The following is a 27,426-nucleotide window of genomic DNA, read 5'->3' as shown; positions in this document are numbered from 1 at the left end:
GCATGCTTGAATTCCGCTACCGTTTTCTTCTCTGAATATAACTTGCTTTTAGCTACCAATGAAAAGGTGCCAAGCTGAAAACAAGTCTGTACAAATTAATTTTATACACATTTATTGTGGATAGCATGAAAATCTTATTGCCTGTGGGGTCAGCAGAACAGGATTGGGAAGCCCTTTTCACTCCACAGAGTGAAGAAACCATTGGCCAGCCAGCACAGCTGTTAAAGAGAGTAAGATGGAACATGGAAATGAAACGACTGCAAGCAATATATCTACATAAAACCTGTCACAAACACCCCAAAGAACACATTCTCCAGATTCTGTCTGGCCAGCATTTGAGCTGGATTACATTTCGTGAATGTCTATCATCTTGTATTACACTGGAAAACACTGGAATCTAATACATTCTACGGGTGATGTTGGTTTCAATTAAAGAAACCATTCTGTATGGTAATATAACCCATTGTAAACATTGTGAGGAAGGGACAGGAAAGACGAGATTGTTTTTCTCTTTTTCTTTCTTTGGTGACCACACATCTTCACTTACTATAAATAGAACGACAGGGTACTGTGCCTAAGCTACCATTCATATTTTACACAAGCACAAAATGGGAATATCCCCCATTTTTGAGGGGAGGAGAAAGCTTTTACATGCATAGTGGAACCCCCCCGATTTAAACTAACTAAAGTTGCAAAAAACAAAACAAAACCCTTTAGAGCCCTAAATAGCATTTCTATCCTGGGCGCAAAGAATATGAAGGCAGAACCCAACCCAAATTCCACTCCCCGGCGAAAGAAGAGACCTTGCTCTGTTATTTTTAGCTCTTTCCAGCAGTCCCTATTACAAAGGGCAGAGAGCTGCAGCAGGTTTCATAACAGGCAAGTTGTTAACACTCAGCTCAAATCTGATCTCCTCACAAAGGATCCTGACGACTGCCAGTGGAAGAGGAAGTGAAAATAACCTTGAATGAACGACTTATAAAAGGACAAAAAAAAAGAGGGGTGGAGTGGAAACCATCCAACCAGCCAGGTGCTGCAAAAAACGCATCAGAAAGTTAAAGAACAAAGTTACAAGATTAGTTGTGACCAGAAAAAGGTCAGGCACAGGTACCCCTCTCTTCCTACCTGCTCTGGTTTTATTTTGGTCCTGCTTTTTTGGAGCTGCAACCTGCAGAACAGACCATGTCACTACTCACTGCTACTCCTGCATCCGCCAAACGTCAACAGGCAGGAAGCAAAAGGGGAGCCGACGAGCGCTGCATCTAAGCGAGAGCGGCCCTGCCACGGTCAGAAGAGTGTGCGTGTCCTGATTCCCCTGGACAGGCCCTTCTCCCCTCTGCTGCCTCGTTCCAGTTTCATGCCCCTTAGAGGTGAACCTCTGCTGTTCGGTTTTACTTGCAGAGGAAACGGAGAAGGGGGGGGAAGTGAGGCAGAAAGAGTGAGATTTCTTCCCGGGTTAACGGAGGTGCATTGCTTGCCAGCAGGTCTGGTCTCAGCTGGGATACAGGCCAGTGCAGGAGAGAGAGCCTGATAAACACAAGAGGGGAGGAGGGAGGGACAACTGAGCCTGCCAGTGCTAGGCAGCCTTAGGGAGAAAGGAAAAGCAGAGACTGCAAGGCACAGGAAGGGTTAAACCCCCGTGGCGTATGGAGGAGGGTGTGCGGTCTCGCGCACCTGGGAAGGAGGAGGAGGAGCCAGATCGCTGTCTGAGGTGTGTCCCTTCCACCTTCTTCCTCTCTGGCTGCTTATACAAGAGGCAAACCAGAATTGCCGGCTCTAAGTAGGTCTTCTAGGCTGTCACTTAGGGCAGCAGCTGCAAAGCAAAACCATAGATCCAGCAGCCCAGGCTGCAAGAAGGCTAATTAATTTTCAAAAACCCATGATATTTAGAACTTGCCCTCATTTGTGTGTGTGACAGACAGTTACACACGACACAGTTGAGTGCGACACCAAATACCCTCACAGTGGCCCTTCCTGCCTATGAGGCGCCGTGCAAGCATAAAGTGTGCATAAATAAGCTTTGAGCCTCTGCTAAAGACACCGCCACAAGCTTTATCCCCTTGAGTCGCACGTAAAGAAGGGTTTTAGGGATATAGACATTGACAATGGTAAAAGCAGGGAGAGAAAAAGCAGAACGTCATGTGCAGTGCTTTTTTTGTAGAAAAAAAGGTGCCGGTACTCATTGTGGGTGGGGTCACCACACATGGCACCGCCCCTATTATAGCCACACCCACATTAGCCACACCCCTTTTACCAGCCATGGCGCATATAAACAGACATCATTGAAAATATTATACTAGTATAGGAGAAAAAATAATGTGATTTTTTTTTCATTATAAATAATTTCTGTAAGCTCTTACAGCTCCAGTATACCCAGTGCAAAATAAGACAAATTCCAAACACTAAAATGAAAATAAAATGATTTTTTCTACCTTTGTTGTCTGGTGACTTTGTTTTTCTATCCATATTGGTCCCAGTCTCTGATTCTGCTGCTCTCTATCTGTTCTCTTAACTCCGTTTCCAGGGCTTTCTTTCCATTTATTTCTTTACTTTCCTCCTTTCTTCTTCTTTTGTTGCCCTGCATCCATAAGTAAAAGCTGGGTCCTCCTCCATGGAATTGACTGGAGGAGGTATAACATGGATCCAGCTTTTGCCTATTTTCTCCATCCATGTGCAGTTTTTCTCCTCTTCCCTTTCCCTCATCTCCATCCATGTGCATCTTCTTTTTTCTTTCCTCCCCTCCATTCATGTCCAGCACTTCTCCTCTCTCTTTCCCTCCATCCATGTCCAGCATTTCTCATCTCTCTTCCCTCCTCTATATCCATATAAAGCAATAATTCTCTCTCCCCTCTCCTCCATCCAAGTCAGCATTTCTCCTCTCTCCTAGCCAACTCCTCCATCCATGTCCAGCAATTCTCCTCTATCTCCTGCTCTCCTCTCCATCCATTTCTAGCATTTCTCCTCTCTCTCCTCTCATCCATGTCCAGCAATTCTCTCTTCCCTGTCCAGCGATTCTCCTCTCTCCCCTCCATGTCCAGCAATTCTCTCTTCCCTGTCCTCCCCTCCCCGTCCAGCAATTCTCCTCTCTCCCCTCCATGTCCAGCAATTCTATCTTGCCTGCCCTCCCCTCCATGATCAGCAATTATCTCATCCCTGCCCTCCCATCAATGTCCAGCAATTCTCTCTCCCCTGCCCTTCCCTCCCATCCCATGTCCAGCAATTCTCTCTCCCCTGCCCTTCCCTCCCATGTCCAGCAATTCTCTCTCCCCTGCCCTTCACATGTCCAGCAATTCTCTCTCCCTTGCCCTTCCCTCCCAGCCCATCCAATGTCCAGCAATTCTCTCTCCCCTGCCCTTCCCATGTCCAGCAATTCTCTCTCCCCTGCCCTTCCCTCCCATTGATTTCCAGCAATTCTCTCTCCCCTACCCTTCCCATGTCCAGCAATTCTCTCTCCCTTGCCCTTCCCTCCCATCCCATTGATTTCCAGCAATTTTCTCTCCCCTGCCCTTCCCTCCCATCCCATGTCCAATTCTCTCTCCCCTGCCCTTCCCTCCCATCCCATTGATTTCCAGCAATTCTCTCTCCCCTGCCCTTCCCTCCCATCCCATGTCCAGCAATTCTCTCTCCCCTGCCCTTCCCTCCCATCCCATTGATTTCCAGCAATTCTCTCTCCCCTGCCCTTCCCTCCCATGTCCAGCAATTCTCTCTCCCCTGCTCTTCCCTCCCATCCCATGTCCAGCAATTCTCTCTCCCCTGCCCTTCCCTCCCATCCCATTGATTTCCAGCAATTCTCTCTCCCCTGCCCTTCCCTCCCATGTCCAGCAATTCTCTCTCCCCTGCTCTTCCCTCCCATCCCATGTCCAGCAATTCTCTCTCCCCTGCCCTTCCCTTCCATCCCATTGATTTCCAGCAATTCTCTCTCCCCTGCCCTTCCCTCCCATGTCCAGCAATTCTCTCTCCCCTGCTCTTCCCTCCCATCCCATGTCCAGCAATTCTCTCTCCCCTGCTCTTCCCTCCCATCCCATTGATTTCCAGCAGTTCTCTCTCCCCTGCCCTTCCCTCCCATTATTTCCAGCGATTCTCCGCCTCTCCCCTGCCCTCCCATCGACGTGCAGCGATTTTTCTGTCCCTCCCCTGCCCTCACCTCTCTCATATCCAGCGATTCTTCGTCCCTCAGCGTCCTCCTTCACTGCCTGCCAGCTAGCGTCGGACTCAGAAGCGAACGGTGCAGGCAGCGATTGGCTGGCAGCGTCGTAGCTTCCCTTTGCATGTCCCGCCTACAACTTCCTGTTTACGCATAGGCGGGACTTGCAGAGGGAAGCTACGACGCTGCCAGCCAATCGCTGCCTGTACCGTTCGCTTCTGAGTCCGACTGGCTGACAGGCAGTGAAGGAAGACCCTGGGGGACGAAGAATCGCTGGATATGAGAGAGGTGAGGGCAGGGGAGGGACGGAAAAATCGCTGCACGTCGATGGGAGGGCAGGAGAGAGGCGGAGAATCGCTGGAAGTAATGGGAGGGGAGGGGAGGAGGAGAAAAAGGTGCCGGTACGCCGTACCGTTGCGTACCGGCACAAAAAAAGCACTGGTCATGTGTAGGATCAGAAAGCAATAGGGGGAATTCCAGAGTGACAGGGAGTGCAAAGCTATGATTTAAAATTGCAAAGCGGAAGGCAACCTCCATGACAAACATAGAGCCTGACAGTTTTAATCACAGCAGTAGGCAGGTGTTACTCTGCAAACACAGACTACTTATGGTGGTCATTTTTGAAAGGCTAAGGCTATTTGCATTTGACTTACATAAACGTGCAAGCCCCCCCCCCCCCCCCCCCCCCCCGTTATGTGCAGGTGTCAAACAAACCCAACTGCTTACAAATGGCAAGGGGGCATGTTTTGGGGGAGATATGGGTGTGGCAAATTTAATAGACATCTCCCATGTCAGAAGGGAACTAAACTTGAGGAATTAGGGAAGATTGTCCTCCGCAAAAGCCAAACTTGCAAGAGAAAGGACGTTTTAGATTCTTAAACCAATTTTCCAAAGGAATACTCAAGGAGATTACAATATTTTTTACAAATCAGGATCCGTAATTCCCCAGGACCATACCAAGCTAGAATTGTGACCTGTGCAACACAGCCCCTGGCACCTCTGCCCACAGCCAAGCAGAATTTTATCACCCCTACCATCTTTGCACCCTGTGTAGCCACACTGCTCACAGCCCTCAGTACAGCCTTACAAACAGAATATACTGTAATGTATAAGGGTATCCCAGTGGCGTACCAAGGGGGGGCAGAGGGAGCATGGAAACCAACGACGCTGACCAGCGTGCAGCACCCCCCCTGCGGCGTGCACCCGGGGCGGACCGCCCCCCCATTGGTACACCACTGGGATGCCCTTATACATTACAGTGTATTCGCTGGGGGGGGGGGGGTCGCGCTGCACCTGGGGGGGGGGCAGGGCGCATCGGCGATCCACCCCGGGTGTCAGTGCCCCTCAGAACGCCACTGGGGTATCCTTACCCCTGTTACAGAATTCACTGCCCTATTGTTTTCTGCCCCTAAACCCTCACTCTCCGGGCTCCTGCCCCTACCCTTACCATTGTGTTTTCCTCCATTATAAGAGTATAGTTCTGCCACGACAGTCATAGACCATAGCCGTAGTACTAGCCAAACCCACATATGGATGCAAAGGAGAACAGAATTACAAGACTTGTTAATGAATACAGAGTGGAGAGGGACAGCAGGGCAGACAGAACAGCTCCCCACTTTACTGATTCAGGCTTCAATGCAACAAGTGGTGTGTATTAGAACACTGTGCAAAACTTCCGTGCATAACATTCTAATGCACACTCGCTAAAATATGTTTTTAATTCTAATGAAGTAAGCTAATAGAAAAAAAGCTGCACAGTCCATCTAGTCTACCCAACAAGGTGGCCAGAATTGAATCTGGCACTCTGAACAGCTTCCTCTTCTTCATGATTTAACACTGGTATACTTACAGTCGTGTCGGATAAACAGCCCACACTGCCGTGATACGTGGCTGTTTGCTACATCAAGAGAAAAATGTCACATTCTGACAGGAGACACAGTTAAAAAAAAAGAAAAAACTAAGCTAGACTCAGGCCCCCTGGACTCCCTCAACACTCCTGCTCCCTTGCTCCTATATCTACAGTTGGGAAGCAGGCATGATACCCACTCACTTCTGCGTCTGGTGCTGCCATCTTCCAAACCAGTGGCACCTTACCTCTATGGTTGAGAAGCATTGGCGCATTTGGCAGACTGACGCCTAGCGGTGTATCCCAATGCACGGCTGGAGGTCAGGCACTGCAATTTTCAAAGTTGATGCTGCTGCAGGTGGGCAGCAGTGAGTGGGCATTGCTCCTGTTTCCAACTTTTACAGGTGAGCTAAGGATGTTTGGCGGGGGGGATGTGTGTGGGCCTACCTGCAATCGCAGAACACTCTCATGCTCCCGCACTGCATCTTAATTACAGACCTGAACTGCCATAAAGATTCATCGCTAGAAGAGTTAAAAATGCTACTTTTAGCCTATTTCTCTCTACAGCAGGAACAATTTCTTATTCAGCAATTTGCCTGCCCACTGTACTACTCTTCAGAGCAGTGGTCTTACACTGTTTTCCCTGTCTAAATTTTCTTATGGCATAGGAGTAAGCCAGTGGTTCCCAAACTGGTCCTGGAGGCACCCCAGCCAGTCAGGTTTTCAGCATATCCACAATGAATATTCATGAGAGATTTGCATGTAGTGAATTCAAGTCTCTCTCATGAACATTCATTGTGAGTATCTTGTAAACTGGACTGGTTGCGGTGCCTCCAGGACCAGGTTTAGGAACCACTGGCCTAAGCCTATCTCCTTCCACATGTTCTCCTGCTCCCCCCCAACACACTCTCCTTAAATCCATCTCAGCTAGTCCCAATCCCCATCCCCACCAGTCAGGGTTCCCCATCCAGTCTCCACTTCCAAACCCATCAAGCAGCCTCTCCCAGCCCCTGTTTTTCTTAATTCTCCTGTATTTGTGCCATAGAGTGTTGGCAAAATGCCACCTCTGGAACAGCTGTGGAGGAGTGGCCTAGCGGTTAGGGTGGTGGACTTTGGTCCTGAGGAACTGAGTTCGATTCCCGGCACAGGCAGCTCCTTGTGACTCTGGGCAAGTCACTTAACCCTCCATTGCCCCATGTAAGCCGCATTGAGCCTGCCATGAGTGAGAAAGGGAAAGCGCAGGGTACAAATGTAACAAAAAATTTTTTAAAAAATTATTTTCTTCTGGCACCACATTACTCTCCACAAGTTTGAGCTGCTCAGCACCTCTCTTCCTAATGAGAATAGTGAAGGAGTTTGGGCAACATGTGGCTCAAAACTTACAGCGAGAAGTAGAAAACAGAACAAGAAAAATGGATGAACTGCCTGTAGCAAGGCTCTGAAAGGAGGATTGTGGAAGAGTCAGAGGGTCACATTTAGGGTCGATGGGGGCAACCCGCCATGGCTTTAGCCTGATTTCAGAACTAGGCAACTTAGGAATCTAAATGTAGGTAATTGCAGGTCGAAAGATAGGAGTTTTAGGAAACTCAGATGAATTTTCAACTGAAAATGTAGGTCCTTTATATGGCTCAAATTGTGCTAAATTTAGATGTTGAGCATTTTTTGAAAAATCAAGCCTACATGCTATTATCTGCGATACACCCACAGCCAGATCAAAAGCAGACACGGGCGCTACAGTCAATAGCACCCTATTAGCACCCACGTTTGCTTCCACCCAATGATCAGAGCTGGCCAGCGTGTGAAACAATGCGTTCACCAGCTCTGATCACTAATTGCATGTAAACGAGGGTCTCTCGCATTCCTCCCTAATGATCAGTGGGGCAGTGTGCCAAACAAGGGCGCTGTTCCCACTGCAAACCCTACGCCGGCTCAAGAGATGGTGTTAGGGTTTGCTAGCAAAGGAAGAATGGGGGAGACCCACTGAAGAGGTTTGACAGGTCCAGGATTTTCTCCCGGACCTGTCAAACCTAAGCCCACTCCGCCAACATAGGCCACCCAGCCCCAAAATGCAAAAACCCTGGTGGTCCAGTGGGACCACTAGCTTCACCCCCACCATAAACTAAAATACCCTGGTGGTCCAGTGGACTGCTATCCCCCCTCCCGATGCTACCCCCATCCGTGATCTACCTCATTGTAGTAGTTGGAGGAGGGCAGGACTAGCACTCCCTCCTCTTCAGGTGCATCCTCAAAATGGTGATACGTTAGGCGGGGCTTAACCTTACATGGATGTTAAGCCCCTCCCAGCAGCATCCCACTGGACCACCAGGGCATTTTAATTCTTGTTGGCGGGTGGGGGTGGGGGTGAAGCTAGCGGTCCCACTGGACTACCAGGGTTTTTGCATTTTGGAGGGGTGGGGGGGCTTAGGTTTGACAGGTCTGGGAAAAAAAAACCCCAGACCTGTCAAACCTCTTCTGCTGTTTGATAGGTCTGGGCTTTTGACAGGGGCGCATGCCCAGGCACAGTCCTCCCGCAGAAGTACCCCTTTGATCAGAGCTAATAGCATGCTTAAATTTGCATGCTATTCTGATCATAGGGGCGTTAAAGCCCTGCGCTCTTTTGATCACTGGCCCACTAGTGCTTGTGCTTTCCGTTTTAAATTTCATAGCTAGATCCTGATTCTACACTCCAGATTGCTTGTGCAGCAACTTGAGAGCAGACCTCTTAAATAAAGACCTCAGTAGACAAAGGAAAGAAACTTAATTACAGATGAAAATCACATTTTAATTACAATTCATTTTTCTTCTGTGTGCACCGTGCTCTATCATAATGTTAATTCCCACCCCAAAACATTTCCTCACTGCTGACTGAAGTGGGCTCTCCTGGCATTGTTCTTTAACAAAAAGCATTTCCATAATTGCTGTAAAAAAGTAAATGCTTTCAAATAAGGTTAAAAATTTCAGTCTTTTTTAAAAGTGCTCAGCTTGATCTAAAAAACATCTGTTTCAGGGAATGGGGCAAGTTGATCATGTTTAGTTCATTCTCCTATATTGTACCAACAATTACCCAAAAAGGAATGGTATAGCAACGTTCTTAAACTTCATCTTTTTGTTTTTCCTTGGGCAATAGCTTCTGTATACGTAATGTGAATAAAGTCATAGAGCTGCTTAGCACTCTTTGAATTTCCCAGAAGTGCTGAAAGTTGGTCCTCTGACAGGGTCGTCAGCTCTGCGATATTCTTTACATGGTTCATAAGCATGCGACAGTTCTTTGCATTGACGCCTGGCATCTTCAGCAGGAAGTCTTGGGGGCCGGGGTTATAGCAGTCTGACTCGGGAATAGTGTCAGAATCTGCTGTGATGGCCATAGCTGCCGCTGCATCGGGCTGTGGCCGGTTCTGTTTCAGTTCTTCAAAGAGTTCGGCGGTGGCATGTGGGGAAGGGCACCAGAGGATACGCAGCCTTGGGAAATGCAAGGTAAGAAGGGTAAGCTTTGATGTAATGTCATTAACAGAGATCTCCTGGTGGATCGAAGCCCGAGAAGTGAGAGAGAAGGATTTGTTGGGGTCAAATTCAATCAGAAGAATGGGCCTTTTGTAATACCGGGACATGGAAACACACTGGGTATACAGGCGGCCATTGTTCAAGGAGCCTATCAAATCACTTATGCTCTTCCGTTCCACGCAGATATCTGGAGTGAGGATATAATCACCCACCTCCAGTGTGACTGGCTCTATGTCGATACCACGCCGATGAATCAGAGCTGGAAGCTCACTGCGAAACTCACGCATGTCTACTATTATAATCTGCTGCACACGCTTCTGTTCCTGCCCACCTGCAGCACAAAAAGAAAAATTACAGGGAAATTCTTTCATAAAACTATTTGAATCAGCACTAAAGTATTTTTTGCAATAACTTTTAAAACTATCCATGGGGCTTTCTGGGCCAGGGCTACAACTTATGCTCAAGCCAGCAAGGTAATTTTCCAAAGGAAACTCCCCAGGAATTTTCCCTTAGAAAATCGGAGGCCTCGATGCTCAGAAGCAATTGCAGGCGCTAGAGGCCATTAGCGCCAGACTAGCGCCTACATTTGCTAGTGCAGAATGCTCAGAGCCAACGAGCGGGTGAACCAACGAGCTCGCCGGCTCACAATGCAATGAGCATGCAAATGCATGCTGATGAGGGTCAGTCCCCATTCCTCCCCAATGAACAGAAGACAGTGCGCCAAACAAGGACTCTCTTCCTGCTGCAAACTCTACGCCAGCTTGCGTAAGGGTGCAGAAGAGGCAGGAGAAGGGGCATAAATGCAGAGGCACCGCTATAACACAGCAGCGTTAATATATATGCATATTTATACAAGTGAGAAAAAAATATGACTGCGATTCGTTATAGTGCTGTATGAGTTTCTTACACCTCTACTGTATGGTATATAAAGCAGGAATCTGCAAACTTGTGCACAGTAAGTGCTTCTGCCTTGAAAGGTCTATTTTCTATGATACTATACAAGAAAACAGATTAGCAACCTTGAATAAACTTAAAGCTCTTACTAGAAATCTATATTCAGTTGATAGTACATCGGGGCACAAATGCAGAGGCATTGCTATAACACAGAAGAATCTCTCCCAGAAATGGTTAGAGGAGGTTATACCTTCCAGTCAAGTGCTGAGTTAGAAACCGGCACCTTCTTCCTCCTCCTCCCCCTGGTGTTCTAGGAATGCGCTTAAGAGCAATGCTTAACACACAACTCTTCAGCGCATTCGCCAACGCTCAGCACTTTGAACATGCCTATATTTGCATGTCATTTGCATTGAGCATTAGGGAGTTCTGGGATGCTGTTCTGATGCTATTTCTCTGGCGCTGTTCAGTACAGTGCTGGAGTTTTGAGAATTGGGGCCTGAGTTAGGGAGGGAACGCGAGTACTTGTAGCAGTGTACTTTACAACTGCTTTCCCTCCCCGACCTAATCTCACCCTTTTCCCAGGAAAAAAAAATTATGCGTCCTATGAACAGTGTGAATACATTTACCTACACCAGGGTAGGGGGTGTGTGTGTGTGCAATTTTTAAACATATTTTTTTGCCTGCAGACAAAGTTTTGAAAGTTACCCTCTAGTCCTTGCAGGCTCATTAAAGAAAATCTGTTTTATTTTTCTAATTCAATGGAATGTTAGAAGAAAAAAAAAATCAGGTAATAAATAAAACAAAAACAAGGAAAGGAAGTAAGGTGATACATTTTTTTGACAATCTTTCAAGTCATAGCCTTTTTCTTCAGGTCAGTTATAAGCAAAAAATGACAAAATCAAAATAGAGAGAGTAAAACATGAACGGCATTCCAATGAGTCTCAAGGGAGAGGTAGGGGGTGGGGGGAGGAGAGGAGTGCATAGGAGAAACAGGGAGAGATGGATGAGTGATCAGAAAGTGACAAAAAAGTAATTATTTCCTGGTTTGTAATGTGATAGGAAACCCAGATCCTCGTTAAGTCCTTTCTAGCGGGTCAAAATATTTCATCATTTTAACTTCAAGGTCTTAAATTCCTGGATTGTTGTAGAGTTACCTTTTAGTATTCTAACCATAAAGTCACTGATGCATGGTCTAGGGTTTTGAAACTTGTACCCTTGAGTACACACTGCTGCTACAGCCACTGTCACCACAGAAGCTACTGAACTCTCCCCTCTACTCCAAACCAGTTCTGTCTGTATGCAAGCTCATCCGTCAAGTACATGCCATCAAAACATGGCAGGCATGCTCATCCGTCAAGTACATGCCATCAAAACATGGCAGGCATGCTCATCCGTCAAGTACATGCCATCAAAACATGGCAGGCATGCTCATCTGTCAAGTACACGCCATCAAAACATGGCAGGCATGCTCATCTGTCAAGAACATGCCATCAAAACATGGCAGGCATGCTCATCTGTCAAGTACACGCCATCAAAGCATGGCAAGCACACTCATCTGTCAAGTACACGCCATCAAAACATGGCGTGTACTTTTTCGCTAGTCGGTATTCTATAAGAGGCCATTTACATGCGTCCCCACCGTCTTAAAACTAGGTGGGGACGCATGTATTTATTAAATTTATAATCCACTTATGTCCTGTGTGCATAAATGTGTGTACTTATTATTGAAATTGCTGGGCTACACTGGAAGAGAGAAGGGCAACTGGGGCAATGTTCAGATGATTTGGAAACTCAAAGAGCTGGAGGAAGTGGCCAAACCTACAAAAGATGCTTTTAACATACCATTTCAAATCTTCTACACTGGGGATAGCCAGACCTGGCCTCCAGGACTGCAAATTTGTTTAAGTTTCATCATAACTGAAATATACAAATCATCTAGGTTTTCAAACAAAGCATGTAGATATCTTTTGAATATCTGTGGTATGCTCAAGGGTCAGTTTGCCCTCAATGATTTTGAAATTATCTGTCCATTTTAGAATTGTAAATCTAACAGCATAATGTACATTTATAAGAATAACCTCTCTTTCAAAGGCACTGTTTGAAGTCAGCTCAGCAGGCTGCACCGCTGTCTACTCTACCTGAATTCACAGAGCTTTATCACTTCTATTAATCATGATCAGTAGACCTCACCTGCTTTCCGGGTGTCAGTAGAGGAATTTGCCGGAGTAGCATCTCTCTTCAGATCTAAATTAGTTTCATCTCTGCCTTCCCTTTCCTCGGGGATAACCATACTGGCCTTCTCCCTAAAAAAGATGTTGCAATGAATAATGTCAGCATCTAGATGAATTTAAAAGCATGCATCTTACCAAACAGGAACCATTTTGGAGAACCCAACAGCGAACCTTTCAAATGAGACTGTCTAAGAACAGCAGCTTCAAGTAGCATTGTTGTGGAAGTTTTGTTACTCTGTATGACATGACAGCTTCACAGATGACATATAGACATCCTCTGAGGAGGACACATGCGCACAACAGGGACACTACAGCACTCAAGAGATTAGATCAGAAGTTAGCCCTCTGCTAGTACAATTGTTACCACAGCGCTACACAACCATCAGCAGAAAAACACACCAACACCCTGCCCTCAAGCATGAATTACCAGAAATTAGGAAGGTTTAATAGCAAGTGGTTCCCAAATCCGGTCCTGGAGGCAGCCCAGCTAGTCAGGTTTTCAGGATATCCACAATGGATATTCATGAAAGAGATCTTCATGCATTGCCTCCACATCTCTTACGAATATTCATTGTGGATATCCTGAAAACCTGACTTGCTGGGATGCCTCCAGGATCAGGTATGGGAACTGCTGGTTTAAACTCTACATTCACAGTGACAGGTGAGATGATACAAGTACACTGGTTAGAGGCATCGCTTTGTTGCCCTGTGATCCACTGACAAATTCCAGCTTCCAGGGAAAGATGAATCAGCTCTGCTACTAATACTACATTAGTAGTGAATATGAAGAAGTCCGATCTATTCCCATGGGCTTCTTTGCATTCATCAAACCACTAATCAGTAGCGCAGCTTTGTAAAAGGAGCCCTAAGTAATTTTGTTCTATGAAAAATATATTTGGAGATCTATCTTTGTCCACCTATTAATTAAGGGCCCCGTTTACTAAGGTGTGTTAGCATTTTTTTTTTAAATTTCAGAAGTCTTTATTAAGTATTGAGAAATACAGTAATTGAAAAAAGTACAATTCCCAACTTATTAAGAAATCTCAATAAGAAAATTGTAACAACAAAGACAAACTTCTTTTTTTGAATAATTTTTATCCCCCCCCAAGGAGAACCCTCCCTTGTACATCCAAACCCCAACCCCTGTCAGAGCCAACCCCTCCCCTCCCTAGACCCCCGTTCGCATCCCACCCACGCCCAATTAACAACAGTTGGTCAAGAAAGGTTCACAAATGGCTTCCCACTTAGGGTATGACAACGAGTCACCCAGAGATTCTCCATTTCACAATGCCTACAATTAGTGCGTGCATTAACTGTGTAGGCGCCTAAAGAGATATTGTAGGCGTGTACAAGCTTAATGCGCGTTAAAGATGCTAACGCGCCTATAACGCGGCTTAGTAAACAGGGCCCTAAGTGTAAACTATATATTCCTTTCCCCACAGTGATAGTCAGGAAATTGAAGGAAAAAAACGGCTTCCATAGATTGCATATATGCAACAGTGGACGACACCCCTGTAAGAACAGTCTTTTGAAACTCTGCCTGTTCAGTTAAGAGACGTCAAGTCACATCTATAATCCTTGATTCACTAGAAGACAGACCTTTGATGTTCACCGGGATAAAACCAGGACAGGATCTTATTTCATGGGTTTCTGATTTCCCTAGATAATAGGCTAGTTCTCTCGCCCCCATCTAAAGCTAGATGGGAATCTACAAGGTCTAGTGCTTTTTTCTTTACTTCACCAGCACACTGGAATTCAATACCACAGCATCTTCAGCTTGAAACATCTTATAACTTCATTTCATGCACAATTAAAGACCCAATTGTTTCAACAGGCTTTTTATGTTTAGACCAGGGTTGATTCTACAGTGGGAGGTCAGGGATGGTTTTAGTCGTGTAAACTGTGAGTTTATGTGATTCTGGTATAAGTTTTTAATCTCTCTGTATGGATGTCTTTCATGATGGGGCCCTTTTACTAAGAAACGTACAACACGCGTCAAATTAGAATTACCGCCCAGCTACCGCGTGCCTCTGGCAGTAATTCTAATTTCTACACACGTCCAGTATACGCGGCAGAAAATAATTTCTATTTTGTACCGGGTGGTAATAGGCAGTGTACACACGCTACTACCGCCCAGTTAATGCATGAGACCTTACTGCTAAGTGAATGGGTGGCGCTGATTTTTATTTTGCCGCACATCCATAAAAAAAAAGGTCTTTTTTGCAGGTGCGCTGAAAAATGGACCTGCGCACGACCAATACACGTGCCTACAACAGCGCAGGCCATTTTTTGGCACACCTTAGTAAAAGGACCCCTATGTTTCCTGTCTGATTGGGTCAACAATTGAACAGTAAGATAGCTATGTCTCTGAGTGTGTTCCTTGTACGACTGGGATAGTGTCTGTATGGTTAACTAGTTAATTCTTTCCTATCTACAAATGGTGTTCCTTTCTGTTTCTTCTTGTTTTGAATTTTTTAATTATAACCCGCTTTAATTTGCGTGCAACTAAGCGGTATAGCAAGTTTAATAAGTGATAAACGAATGCAACGATGGAAAAGCCAGGCCTAGATCAGTAAAAAGTGTGCGTATGGGGGAGGGGGAAGATGCCACCTATCATATTGCAACATATGACAGAATTCATAAGCAAAACACACGAATTGAACGAATGAAAACACAACAAAATCTTCTGATTACCGAATGAGTTGCTCAAAAGCTTCTTTTTCTTTCCTCAAGGTTGTGAGATAGCGCTGCTCCTCTGTTGAGCCTCCATAAATGAGGAAGTAAACTCTGCAAAAGACCCAAGCACCAGGTTATTGCTGCCTACAGGCTTCAAAGTAGCAGAGTGCCAGAACTGTTTACTTTGGTTTTTAACTTGAACATTTACTTTTCTGGGGGTACCATACGTCTCTCTCTTTAGTTCAAATGTCTTTATTTAGTTAAAAAAAAGAAGAAGCAAAAACCCAGCAATAAACAAATCAGAACAATCAATGTGCAGCATCCTGGAACAGGGTCTAGGCAGATACATTATGCACACGCAAAAAATTGAGGGTCCTTCTACTAACCTGTGGTAAACGGGGGCCTGCGCTAGCGTCAGTGCGTGTTCTTGACACGCAGTAAGGCCCCCTTTCACTGCACCGGGTATTTTTTTTTGGGGGGGGGGGGGGGGGCACTTACTGCCAACCCATTGAGGTGGCAGTAAGGGCTCCCATGCTAACCCGGCGTGACAAAAATAGAAAATACTTTTGTAGTGCCAGAAACGGTGCGTGCTGAGGGTGGGAACTACCACCAGGCTCCTGTGGTGTAGTTCTGTATTGGCCTGTGGCAAGCCCATTGTCACACGCCAACCCTTTAGTAAAAGGGCCCCTGAGACAGTAAATCCCATTTTTTGCACCATACCAAATAAAGCTTATTATGCTCCACCGCTACATGCTCATATCTATGGAGTTACACAGATTTGATGCCACCATTTCTGAAAGATAGAAGCAGTGGTGTCCTTCCAGTGTGTAAAAATCAATTTGATGGCTAATGAGAGAAATGTCAAATATAATTAAGAGCCATATTTTCAAAGCACTTAGCCTTCCAAAGTTCCATAGAAATCTATGGAACTTTGGAAGGCTAAGTGCTTTGAAAATATGCCTCATTGTTTCTTTGTTCCTGCTCATTTGCATCTATGTCATCACTAGACCTCTGACCTCATCCTTGCCCTATAGCTTATATATATATATATATATATATATATATATATATATATATATATATATATATATATATATATTTCATAATGCAGGACAGGTGTAGCAATAAACTGGAAAACCCAATATTAAAGTTTCAAAATATTACACCACATCTAATTTAAGATGTTCTGCGTTTAAAAACTTAAGAAAACTCAGCAAGATCTGTTTCACAATTTCCAATAAGATATGCTGGATTTAAAATAAAAGGGCATCATAATGACACTTCTGTAAAAAAGTATTTATACTCCCATCTGTTACAGCCTTCAAAATGCACAAAACTTTCTGTAAACAATACTGTCAAACTAGAATAAAAGAAATGGCCTTGACTTCGAAGCTTGCTCTTACAAGGCTTGACAAGATTTATAAATCGGGAAAAACAAAACAAAAAAACCCTTAAAAGTACGGGGAGGGAGGGGAGATTCACACATTAGCAACTACCGGACTTTGGTACACCACAAGCGATAACGTCTGCTTACCATCTTGCTGAAGCCTCTATGGAATCGGACTGAGTGGGAATTGTGCTGCTGACAATTTTAGTGGCCTGCATACTAGAAAATTACAAGATGTGGGGAGAAGTGGTTTGGACTGTGGAAATGTGAGCAACAATAATCTGCTTACCGTCTGGCTGGGATATATTAGTGGGAATTGTGATGCCGATGTCAACTTTAGTAGCCTGCCTACTATAAAATCGTAGTTGCTTTGTTGTGTATGGCCAGAGGCGTGTGCCCTTTTTACAGCCCTTTCAGAACTATAGCAGAGTATTTAGAGGAGTTGGAAGGAATTCTGATTTCTCCTGTATGTGAGAATTTAATTTCAGCATGGAAAAACAGAAGATAAAGACCATGGCTGCTTCAACCCCAGTTCAGGAGCCCAAGGACTAGTATGTTAAAATATTCAATGGAGTTGAATGGGTTGGGAGTGTTGCTGAACGCCCTACTCCTCTTGCTTCCTATGACCAAGTCCTTTGCCTGGTGGACATTTACCTTACAGAGTTTTTTTTTCCTGCAGGTTAATTTAAGGAGAACCTTTGTTTCTACTAGTCCTCCAAAGGAGACATTCCTATTCCAACGCTCGTTTCCTGTCCTGCTGAACCAGCTGCCTCCGAGGAGGAGTGTAAGCAGGAGACATCTTTGGTTGTTGTTTGGCGTGTTGTCAATAAAATGGAAAGTGTGTTGAAGGGCTCAGTTTCTCATCTTTATATGCTTTCAAAGCAGTCTTCCAACAAATTTCAGGAAATAGAACTCAGATTTACATCTTTGGGAGAGGAAAAAAAAAAACACGGGACTTTAGAACCTCTAAGACTCTCCAGTCAGAAGTGGTGTTGAGAGTCAAAGATAGTTTAGTTTTGCATCACAAATGTGAAGATTTAGAAAAATTACCATAAATCAAGACATTTGCTTGTACTTAAAATTTTCTATGTGCTCATTTACTATCTCCCTAGACATTGTTTAGGAAGTATTCGAAAGAAACTCGTATTTTTGACTCAAGCTGACCAGATCCCTATAGCTCATGTATATTACACTCCTTAAAATAACGTAGAAAAAGGTGAGGAAGGGATAGGTTTTGAGGTGTTGCTATCTAATGAGTTGGATTTAACAACATTTTTGGAGGGTTCACAAAATAAAAATTAAACTTTATCCAAATATAATCTTAAGCATGCTCGAAAAATTGGTTGTTGTTCTCTGGTCAGAAATTACAAATATTTCCCGACATTCCTAGAGCCACACAATTGAGACTGAAGGCTTTCTTGGTATTAAAATGGGCGACACTATCAGTGAACTTCTTTTTCTTGAAAGTTCTCATGTAGATGTCTAATAAATTTTCAGAATAAAAAGTGAGAGATTCTTCTATCCAATAAATGGGGGACTTATATGCTATTATTTCCATCTGTTATTCTTTTTGCCTAGTTCTTATTATGTTATGTGATTTTTTTTATCATTTCTTGCACTAGAAATAATACCAGTGCATTATTAATTTGCTGTGCAAGTGAATAACCTGTGGCACTGAGTGACTACCTGTGGTAATGACTCCTGTGGTGAATTAAGATGCAGTAAAATACGGTATCTTACCATAGCTTAACCAAATAGCTCCTTCCCCATTCTCAGAAACTATCATTTCTGCCTTTGCAACCTGGGAAGCAGATTCAGGACCCAGGACATCCTAGCGACATTCTGTGCATTGTTGTGCAGACCAGATGCCACTGAGCTGGCAGGATGAAGCTCTAAAGTTGCCCTAATGAACCCACAGCTACTCTGCTTCTGTTTTTTTGTTGTTGAGACAGTACAAGAAGCTTTTCCAAAATATAAAACTAGCAGCAAAAGGTTTTATTAGATTCCATTGCCTGAGCCCTCCAGGAACAGAAAAAATACCTATTGTAATAGAATGTACACGACTTCGACAGCATTCAGGCTCGCAGGCGGTATATAATTTAAAATTTTATTTTAAATTTAAGTTAAAATAAAATAACTATGCCTCTTAGGGAGAATTTAAGTACATATAAATATGAAAAGCTCAAAAGTTGTTTTTTTTTTTCAAATAATAATCACAGTTACTAAATGCTCAGTTCTTTACTTGCCTCAGAGGTTTTCCAGGTCTGCTTGCTCTGTATATTTCCAGCTGACGAACAAAACTAAGTTCAGCATCATATAAGACAACATATCTTGGTTCTACTTCATGCAGTACCCGGGTCAGAGCATAGGGGTCACTGCAGCCCTTCAGTGGATGAATGACAGTGAGGGGCTCTTTGAGAATGCCATAGTATGTATCTGATGGCAAGTTCAGCTGCACAGCTTCACAATCTGCATTTTCCATGCTGTTTTCCAGGTCAATGGCATCTTCCTTGCCACTCTCTTCCTCCTCCTCCATTTTCCCCACCATCTGGGTTAGTGTCAGCGATGGCTTTTTGATAGTTTTCTTTTGTTTTGTAGAGGACTTTTTGACTCGAGGTCTCTTGCTGGGCCTAGGGTCCCCCTTTGGCTTGAAGGTATTTCTCTCTTTTAGCCACAGTTCTTCAGCTTTCTCATCCTTCCCAAATGATTTCTTATAGAGCCTTGTCAACAGGGCTTCTGTGCCAGCAGTAATGTACTCTTTGAGCTGGGCACATGTTCTGTCATCACTGGCACAAATCAGCACTCGGCCTGCTTCAAAACAGGAAACATTATGCTTAGAGTCTGCAGCTTCAGAGCAGTAAGGACCAACTTGAACAGTTTTTACTGATTTTTTTTTTTAACCTAGAAAATCTTTTTATTTAAGATAACATTGAATTTCTCCTGCATTCCAAACCTAGTTTTGTTAGTGGTACTACAGGATAAAATGGTTCCTTTAACAGCTACACTGGGGTTTGCAAATTACAAGAGAGATTTTTCAAGGCTCAGACACACGGACTCCAGAAAATGCCTGTAAAGTGGCACAACCATTAAGTAAGCAAAAGAAATTAGGACAGAAAGTGAGCAGTGAAAACTACTAAATACATTACATTTTCTTTTGAAAACACCCCTCCTCCTCCTTCCTCCCTCCACAGGATTTACAGGGTCTCTATATAAAAATTTGAGAGGTCGATAATGAGCCTGACTGCAGGACTACAGGCTGGCATGAACAAATTATGCATACGAATTTGTATCTGCATTGAGGCAGTAAGAGGTACATACCAGAACCTACATGTGCAGTTCTGATCCTGAAATCTCACATGTAAGATTCCTTCCCTCCTCCCCCCACCTCTCCCCATTGCTAAACTGTTAGAATATGCATAGTGGGCCCCTTTTACCAAGCTGCGACAAAAGGGGGCCTGGGCTGGTGTCAGCGTGTGTTTTTGATGTGCGCCAAGGCCCCCTTTTACAGCAGCAGATAAAAGGTAGGTCTTTCTTTTTTTGAGGAAATGGCCGTGCAGCAAGCGAAGCACTTGACATGCGGCCATTTCGGGGGGAAGCCCTTACCGCCACCCACTGAGGGTTCAAGTTTGTGTCTTTTGATCCAGTTGGCTATTTGCGATAGCTTATAACTGAAGGCAAGGATCTCTTGTGGACAGTTGCAATTGAGGCTGGTGATTATCAGAATATACAAATAAATATAGGAAGCTAGGTCACATGATTGAATAAGCATTAGAAGTGGTGCGGTAAAATCATCGAGTTGGGACCAGTAGGGTGCCTTGGGAGACACTGCAGTTGAATGTGTAGGAGATAGATTGTTGGTTCTACCAAGTGACTGTATTCTCAGTGAGAGAGAAATGAAATTGGTTCAAGATTGTGTTGGTAAGACCAATATCACTGTATAGATGTTTTAATTCCTAAGGGACCCTTTTACAAAGTGGCGATAAGCCCAACGTGGGTTTACCACTTGCTTTTTAAGGACTACCGCCGGCCCAATGTGGCTGCCGGCGGTAGTCCTGCCCTGAACGCATGCCATTTCTGGGGGAAAAAGAAAACCCCTGGAAATGGCTTGCGCGGTGGTAATCAGGCATTACCACGTGCAGCCCAGTTACCACGGAAACCCTTAAGGGCTCCCTGTCACATGGCCATGTGGTAAGAGTTCTCTTACCGCATGGCCATGTGTGCGGGGGGCTTTTTTAACCACTACGGTAAAAAGGACCCTGGCGCCAGCGAAGGACCCTTTTTTCCGCAGCTTGGTAAAAGGGCCCCTCAGTGTGGTTTCTAGGCTACAAGATCTCATAAATCCAGTCTGGTTAGAATATAAATGTGCTGCTCTTCATAAAACCAATAATAGAAGAAAGTAGATCACAAGGATCGAAGTTTAAAAAGTATAAAATTAAAATAAATTGGGACCATTTTTAAATTCATTACATTTTTAAACTTTGATCCTTGTGATCTATTTTCTTCTTTTATTTCTACTGGTTGTGGATCCTACTAAGCCTCTCTTGTACTGTTGCTTTGATTTTATCAAGGAAATCTAATTGATTTAGAACTAAAGTTTCAGCAAGTCTGGAAATAAAAGGAAGCTGGGCTATCAGACAAAAATTTGATTTGAGGGAGCAGCCCTTGCTATTATTTGGGACTCTGCCATATACTTGTGAACTGGATTGGCCACTGTTGGAAACGGGATACTGAGTTAGATGAACCATTGGTCTGACCCAAGGTGGCTATTCTTACGATTTTTTAAGTTTTGGGTAGATGAGAGCAGATTTCCAGGGCAAGGGTATAAGGCCTTTATTTTTCCTGCTTTGATATGAGGCACTGGAGTAATTTTGTGTTTTTCCCCTCTTTTTCTCATTTATATAAAGTGTGTATGCATTTTCATTTTTTTATGAATCTAATGCAATATTTTTTCCTTTTTATTAATTTTTTGGCTGGAGGTAAGAATTCAAAATTGAATCAAAGTGCAGGAAGGGAGAGGGTCACAGAGACTGTAGTAGTTTTTCATGATTTGAGTGACTGAACAATTTTGAAAAGAGAGGGCAGACTGAAGGAAGACAGAACTATGTGGTAGGGGGAAGTTGGGAGACACTGAGTTTGGAGTGGAAATCAGGTCAATAATTGTGACGTAGTTATTTTATCTGAGAAACAGGAAGCTAAATCATTGGCTGTAAGAGTTTTCTAAGAAGGATGGTGTAATAGCATCCGAGATTAATGACCACAAGATATTATAGAGCTTAGCTGAGTGAGGTACCAGGTGATTTGGGGAGAGAAGTAAATCTGCTTAACAACCAGGATAGCCTTCTTGTAGGCAGAAGCCAGAGATTTTTATTTCAAGAGTAGCGTCAGTGCAAGTTTTCCGCCAGCAACATTCCCTGTGTCTAACTTGTCAGTTCTGAAGTAGATTAGGACTGAACCAGGTGTCTCTCAGTGTTACCTTTAGAAGGGCTAAAGTTTCATAGAGATTTGAGAATGTGGTATTCTAGGGGCATCATCAAAAAGGAGTTATGGAGAAGAGAGAAATGTTGAGCAAAAGACTCAGTTGTGAATTTACTGCAGTCTCTATCTGCTCCAGAGGTGGTGTTCAGGCATTTAAGGGCTGTCTCTGCATGGAGATGAAAGCTTATAATGAAGCGGTCTGTCCATGGTAGTGGCAAAGGTGGCGAGAAGTCTAATGCCTGGGGGGGGGGGGGGGGGGGGGGGGGAAGAGAACTGTGTGCAGAGTATGTCCAGTCATGTGAGTGGGAGTAGTATATATGATGAAGACGATTTAAGACCTGGGTGCAGTGATGGAAACCTTTATTAAATGATGCCAAAGGAACATCTAGGCAGATATTAGAATCACCGAATACAACAAGATGATTAAATTGAGACAATGCTGGGCAATAAGAGCTTGAAGAGACTGGAAAGGACAGTACGTGGTGGGGGGGGGGGGGGGGGGGGGGGATGATAGACAAGGAAGAAGAATACTGAGGGAGAGGAGACTAGTTCAAATGAGAGAAATTCTTATGTACATAATTGCCATTATAGAATACTAGCATAAGCTAGCATTTACACGCCAATATTTAGGTGTGGCCACTTACTCCATGCCAATGGCTGGTGTAAAATGTCTGACTAAATGATTCTAGAAATTGACATCCCAATATTCAAAAGTAAACGTGGACGCTAAAGGCCATTAGCGCCAGACTAGCACTCGCATTTACCAATGTAGTATGGTGAAAACCCCCTACAGCGGAAAACGTGCGTGCTCGCCATCAGCGCAAACAGCATGCTATGCGCGCAAATGAGTCATTTGTTATTCACCCCGATGCTCTAACAACGGTGGACAACACATGGAAGTCCAAAGCGCTCCAAATCCTACGCCAGCTCGCAGCTGGCATTAGGGTGCTTTAGAGGCAGGCGAAGGGTCCGTGAGCCAAAGAGATGCAAGCGAAAACGACCCAGATCATCAACCTTAAAAAAAAAAATGTTAAACTTAACATGGTACGAGACTACAGCTACTTTAAAAAAAGAAAAAAAACTGTAAATTAAAGAGCCAAACTTTCCAGATAAGAGAGTCACCTCACTTCCCGTTAGGAGATGGCCCTTATCCTTTGCTTCACCCCAACACTGTCCCCTTCTGTCCTGTAAATACAGTGCTGTGGGAATGTGAGAGGGCTACGGGATGTCTTGAGGCTGTTGGCACTTCTTCCTCCTCTTCCTTCCCTCCTCCTCTCTGACGCATGCAACTCTTCAGTGTGTGCGCCAGGCACCATCCACCCAATTTACTTCCTCATGATCAAAGCTAATAGTGCACATTTCATTTGCATACTATTAGCTTCAAGCATCTATATAAATAATTCTCACCTCCAACAGTCAGAAGCTCACTCTGTGGCAGGGACACACTGAAGCCCTGCACTGTTGGTAGGCTAGGCTGTCAGCACCACTCACTGTCACTCATGCACCACTCACTCTCACTCATAGACCCGCCCTCAGCCACACCCCTTCCGCCCATAATTCACAACCCCAATGTTCTAATGAAGCCCAACTTCCGCTTGCATGGTGGTGTAGATCGGAATTTTCCCCCATGAGTGTCTGCCCCGCCCTCTTGTCAAAACGTCATGACGTGGAGGGCAGAGCAATGACACTCAACGAATCGCATCGCTGAGCCGCCCCGCCCTCGTGTCAAAACGTCATGACGTGGAGGGCGGAGCAATGACACTCAACGAATCGCATCGCTGAGCCGCCCCGCCCTCGTGTCAAAACGTCTGGACGTCGAGGGCGGGTCATGAAAAAAGAAAAAAACAAGAGGACTTACTTCGCTCCATCAACACTGCCGGTAACAACGGAATAACCCACACACACACACGACAACCTTCCCACCCACCCCCCACCCCCCGGAAAAACCATCGCACATCCAAAGTCGACAGAGGACCACATCAACCAGCCACAGCCACCCTCACCCACCCTCCTCCCCAAAACGCACCCACAAACCTACCTCTCTTCTCCGACCTCGGAACACCGCCCTCCACCTCCTCCCTCCCTCTTCAACAACTTGGGAACAATGCCCTCCACCACCTCCCCAAACGACTAACACCCGAGTCCCCGTAAAAAAATCACCATAATCTCCACCTGCCCCCTCCCGTCAAGAAAAGCCTCTGCACCTCTGCTTTGATCCCACGCCACCACCACCATCACCAAATCTGCACCCCCCCCTGCTGATGACCCTCCTGCCGCAAACCCCCCGGCCCACCCCTCCTGCCCCCCCCCCCCGGCCACAGACGACCCTCCCGCCGCCAAAACACCGCAGCCCCCCCCCCCCCCCGAGCAACATCAACCCCCTCGCCACCCTGCCCTCACTGTCCGGCCGCTGCTGCAAAAAAACTGTGCTTTAACCTGAAACGCGCACTATACACAGCCATCACACATTGGCTGTCGGCGCTGCAGCCGCTCCTTCTCTCGCCTCAACGTCACTGACCCTGGAGGAAGACCCCGGAGGGCACCAACATCGCAGGCGAGAGGAGGAGCGGCTGCAGCACCCACAGCCAATGCCTGATGGCTGTCTACGGTCCAGCGTTTCAGGTTAAAACACATTTATGTTTTTTTTTCCCTTTTTGTAGCTGAATAATTTACTACAAAATGTGCGTAACAGAAGAACGCTAACGATGAGGGGAGGGGAGGGAAGGGGGAAGACGGCAAGGGTTATCAAAAATGAAAAAAGGATAACAAATGAAAAAAAAGTAAAAACACAGGGGAGGGGCAAGACAGACAACAAAAAAGTAAAAAGGCAAGAGGGAAGAGGACGGCTGGTGGACATGCATGGCTGAAGCAGGAGGAGGGGGGAGGGGGACCTGAGACCAGAGGGGTGGGGGTGGGGCACACACTCTCTCACATACACTCTCTCTGACACATTCTCTCTCTAACACACTCTCTCTGTCACACACACAGTCACTCTGTCTCTCACAAACACACACACACTCTGTCTCTCTCTCATTCTCTAACACACACACTCCCTCTCAAATATACACACTCCCAGGAAAACCTTGCTAGCGCCCGTTTCATTCGTCTCAGAAACGGGCTTTTTTACTAGTAAGGAAGTAATTCCTCGGCGCTGTTTCATGCAGCGCTGGAGTTTTGAGCATCTGGACCCGAGTGCATTAATGTTTGTTAGGCCTCCCTTGCAGGTATGTGCTATAGATTTTCAGAGCAAAGTTTATAGAATTGGGAGTCAATGCCAATTAGCACCAATTATAGGTTGTGCCAATTAGCACCTAATTTACCAATTAAGCTACAAGCGTAACTGCCAGCGTTCTATAATCTACGCATGCACTTTTTCACACCATGCGAAGAAATGTTTGCAGACTATAGAATTATGAGGTAGAATACTTACGCACATTTACACTAACTCAGGGTTCCTTTTACTAAGGTGCGCTGAAAAATGGCTTGCGATAGTGTAGGTGCAGGTTTTGGGTGTGCGCCAATCCATTTTTCAGCGCGCCTGTAAAAAAAAAAAAAAAAAAGGCCTTTTTTAAAAAACATTTTTGGTAAAAATGGACATGTGGCAAAATCAAAATTGCCGAAAGTCCATTTTGGGTCTGTGACCTTACCACCAACCATTGACCTAGCGGTAAAGTCTCACGTAGTAACCAGGCGGTAATGACCTACGCATGTCAAATTCCACTTGGCGCACGACCAAAACCAAAAATTATTTTTCAGCCTGTAACTCCCAGGGAAAACTCTGTTCTTTATTTGCTAGCCGCGCGTATCGGATGCATGCCAAAACTGAAATTACTGCAAGAGCCACACGGTAACCGGGCGGTAACTCCATTTTGGCGCGTGTGCGGCTTAGTAAAAGGGCCCCTCAGAGTAGGTGTCTGTTTGCGCATGGGAACGTGTGTGCCACTGGCACTGGTTTACTTATTAAATTAAAACACGTATAAGTTCACTATTTCTCACAATAGAAAGTGGATAATAATATACAAGGAGAGGGCCTGGTTTGCACTTTTAAAGCAGACACCTATTTGGATTTCTTCCATAGGTGTCTGGTTATAAAATCAAACCCCTGAAGTTATTACTTCTTGTGCGGAGTTAAAGGAGAGTGCACATTCACAGCTTTATGTGTCACTAGCAAATGCATTTGTCTGTTGCTCGTTTGCCCTGGTGCTTGGCCTCAGGTATGAAAAAAACCTAGATAAAAGGTAGCAGCGACCTAAGAGGCACTTTAAAACTGCCAGCACATATTTCTTACACATTTTGAAAGGAAAAGGACAAAGTAAACAGGGAAATTAATCTCAAAACTTTTACATCTGGAAAATCTCTCAATGCTTTGACTTTAATAGCAAAGTATGATGCAATTTTTATTAAATTGGAATTGGCTGCCTAAGCAGTCACCAACTGACTAGATAAATCAACCAGTTTGGACTCTTGCTTATCAGACAGATGGTCCTGTAATTGGAAATGAATGGCCGTATCCAAGTTGAAAGTACTCAGTTTCCATGCTGGACATAGTTTACATTTCATCCAGAGAAATGCTGTAACCAGCTTGTTGTAGTTTATTAGCAGTTGCCTAGGTGGAAATTGGCACTGGAACCGCAGCTCGAACTCTGGCCCACAGAGGCTTCATAGCAATCTTCCCGACATCAACATGTCCAAGTCACAAGTCTGTCTGAAAGCCTACTCTCTCTCAACTGTTGGCATGTTCTGCCCTGAATGATTCAGAGTTACAGGCAGCTGCCAGATTAATAAAAACAAACTGATGAACTTACTCTGCGTGCCCTTGTGTGTATCTCCTCCACACCTTCTGTTTAAACACATACCAACCACTGTGATACCTCAGGGTTTTAACAAGGACTTATTAAAGAGGGTAATTTTTATTTTAGTTACATTTGTACCCCGCGCTTTCCCACTCATGGCAGGCTCAATGCGGCTTACGTATATAGGTATTTATTTGTACCTGGGGCAACGGAGGGTTAAGTGACTTGCCCCGAGTCACAAGGAGCTGTGCCTGAAGTGGGAATCGAACTCGGTTCCTCAGGACCAGAGTCCACCACCCTAACCACTAGGCATGGCTGACTATCTACAAACCCAGGTCAGTTTTTTAGTTTTCAGTACTATCCATTTAAAATCATAAAAGCTGGCGCTCCAGCGCTCTCAGTCACAAAAATGGAAGATGCCACACAAAATCTCCAGTAGATCAAGAAAAAGTTTTTTGGCCCAGTACGCTGACAAACCC

General features: G+C 44.9%; 2 protein-coding genes across 4 annotated transcripts in view; both read right to left on the bottom strand.

Moving 5' to 3' along the window:
* Positions 1–1,501, bottom strand: part of MRTFB (myocardin related transcription factor B) — a 308,685-nt gene extending 307,184 nt beyond the window's left edge. Inside the window, exon 1 of one of the 2 annotated variants that reach the window (XM_030212476.1) lies at positions 1,126–1,501. The gene's annotated coding sequence lies outside the window, so the exon portion shown is untranslated. The remainder of the gene's footprint in view (positions 1–1,125) is intronic. The other variant, XM_030212477.1, reaches the window with a different exon arrangement.
* A 7,275-nt stretch (positions 1,502–8,776) lies between these two features.
* ERCC4 (ERCC excision repair 4, endonuclease catalytic subunit) overlaps positions 8,777–27,426 on the bottom strand; it is a 39,379-nt gene continuing 20,729 nt past the window's right edge. Inside the window, exons 8-11 of one of the 2 annotated variants that reach the window (XM_030212519.1) lie at positions 18,926–19,490; positions 15,311–15,403; positions 12,576–12,688; positions 8,777–9,822 (exon numbers count right to left, since the gene is read on the bottom strand). In XM_030212519.1, the coding sequence (XP_030068379.1) occupies positions 9,089–9,822; positions 12,576–12,688; positions 15,311–15,403; positions 18,926–19,490 (1,505 nt within the window). In that variant the 3' untranslated portion in view covers positions 8,777–9,088. The remainder of the gene's footprint in view (positions 9,823–12,575; positions 12,689–15,310; positions 15,404–18,925; positions 19,491–27,426) is intronic. The other variant, XM_030212520.1, reaches the window with a different exon arrangement.

The sequence above is a fragment of the Microcaecilia unicolor genome, chromosome 8 (genome assembly GCF_901765095.1).
Source record: "Microcaecilia unicolor chromosome 8, aMicUni1.1, whole genome shotgun sequence".
Lineage (NCBI taxonomy): Eukaryota > Metazoa > Chordata > Amphibia > Gymnophiona > Siphonopidae > Microcaecilia > Microcaecilia unicolor.
This window is presented reverse-complemented; position numbering and strand designations above follow the sequence as displayed.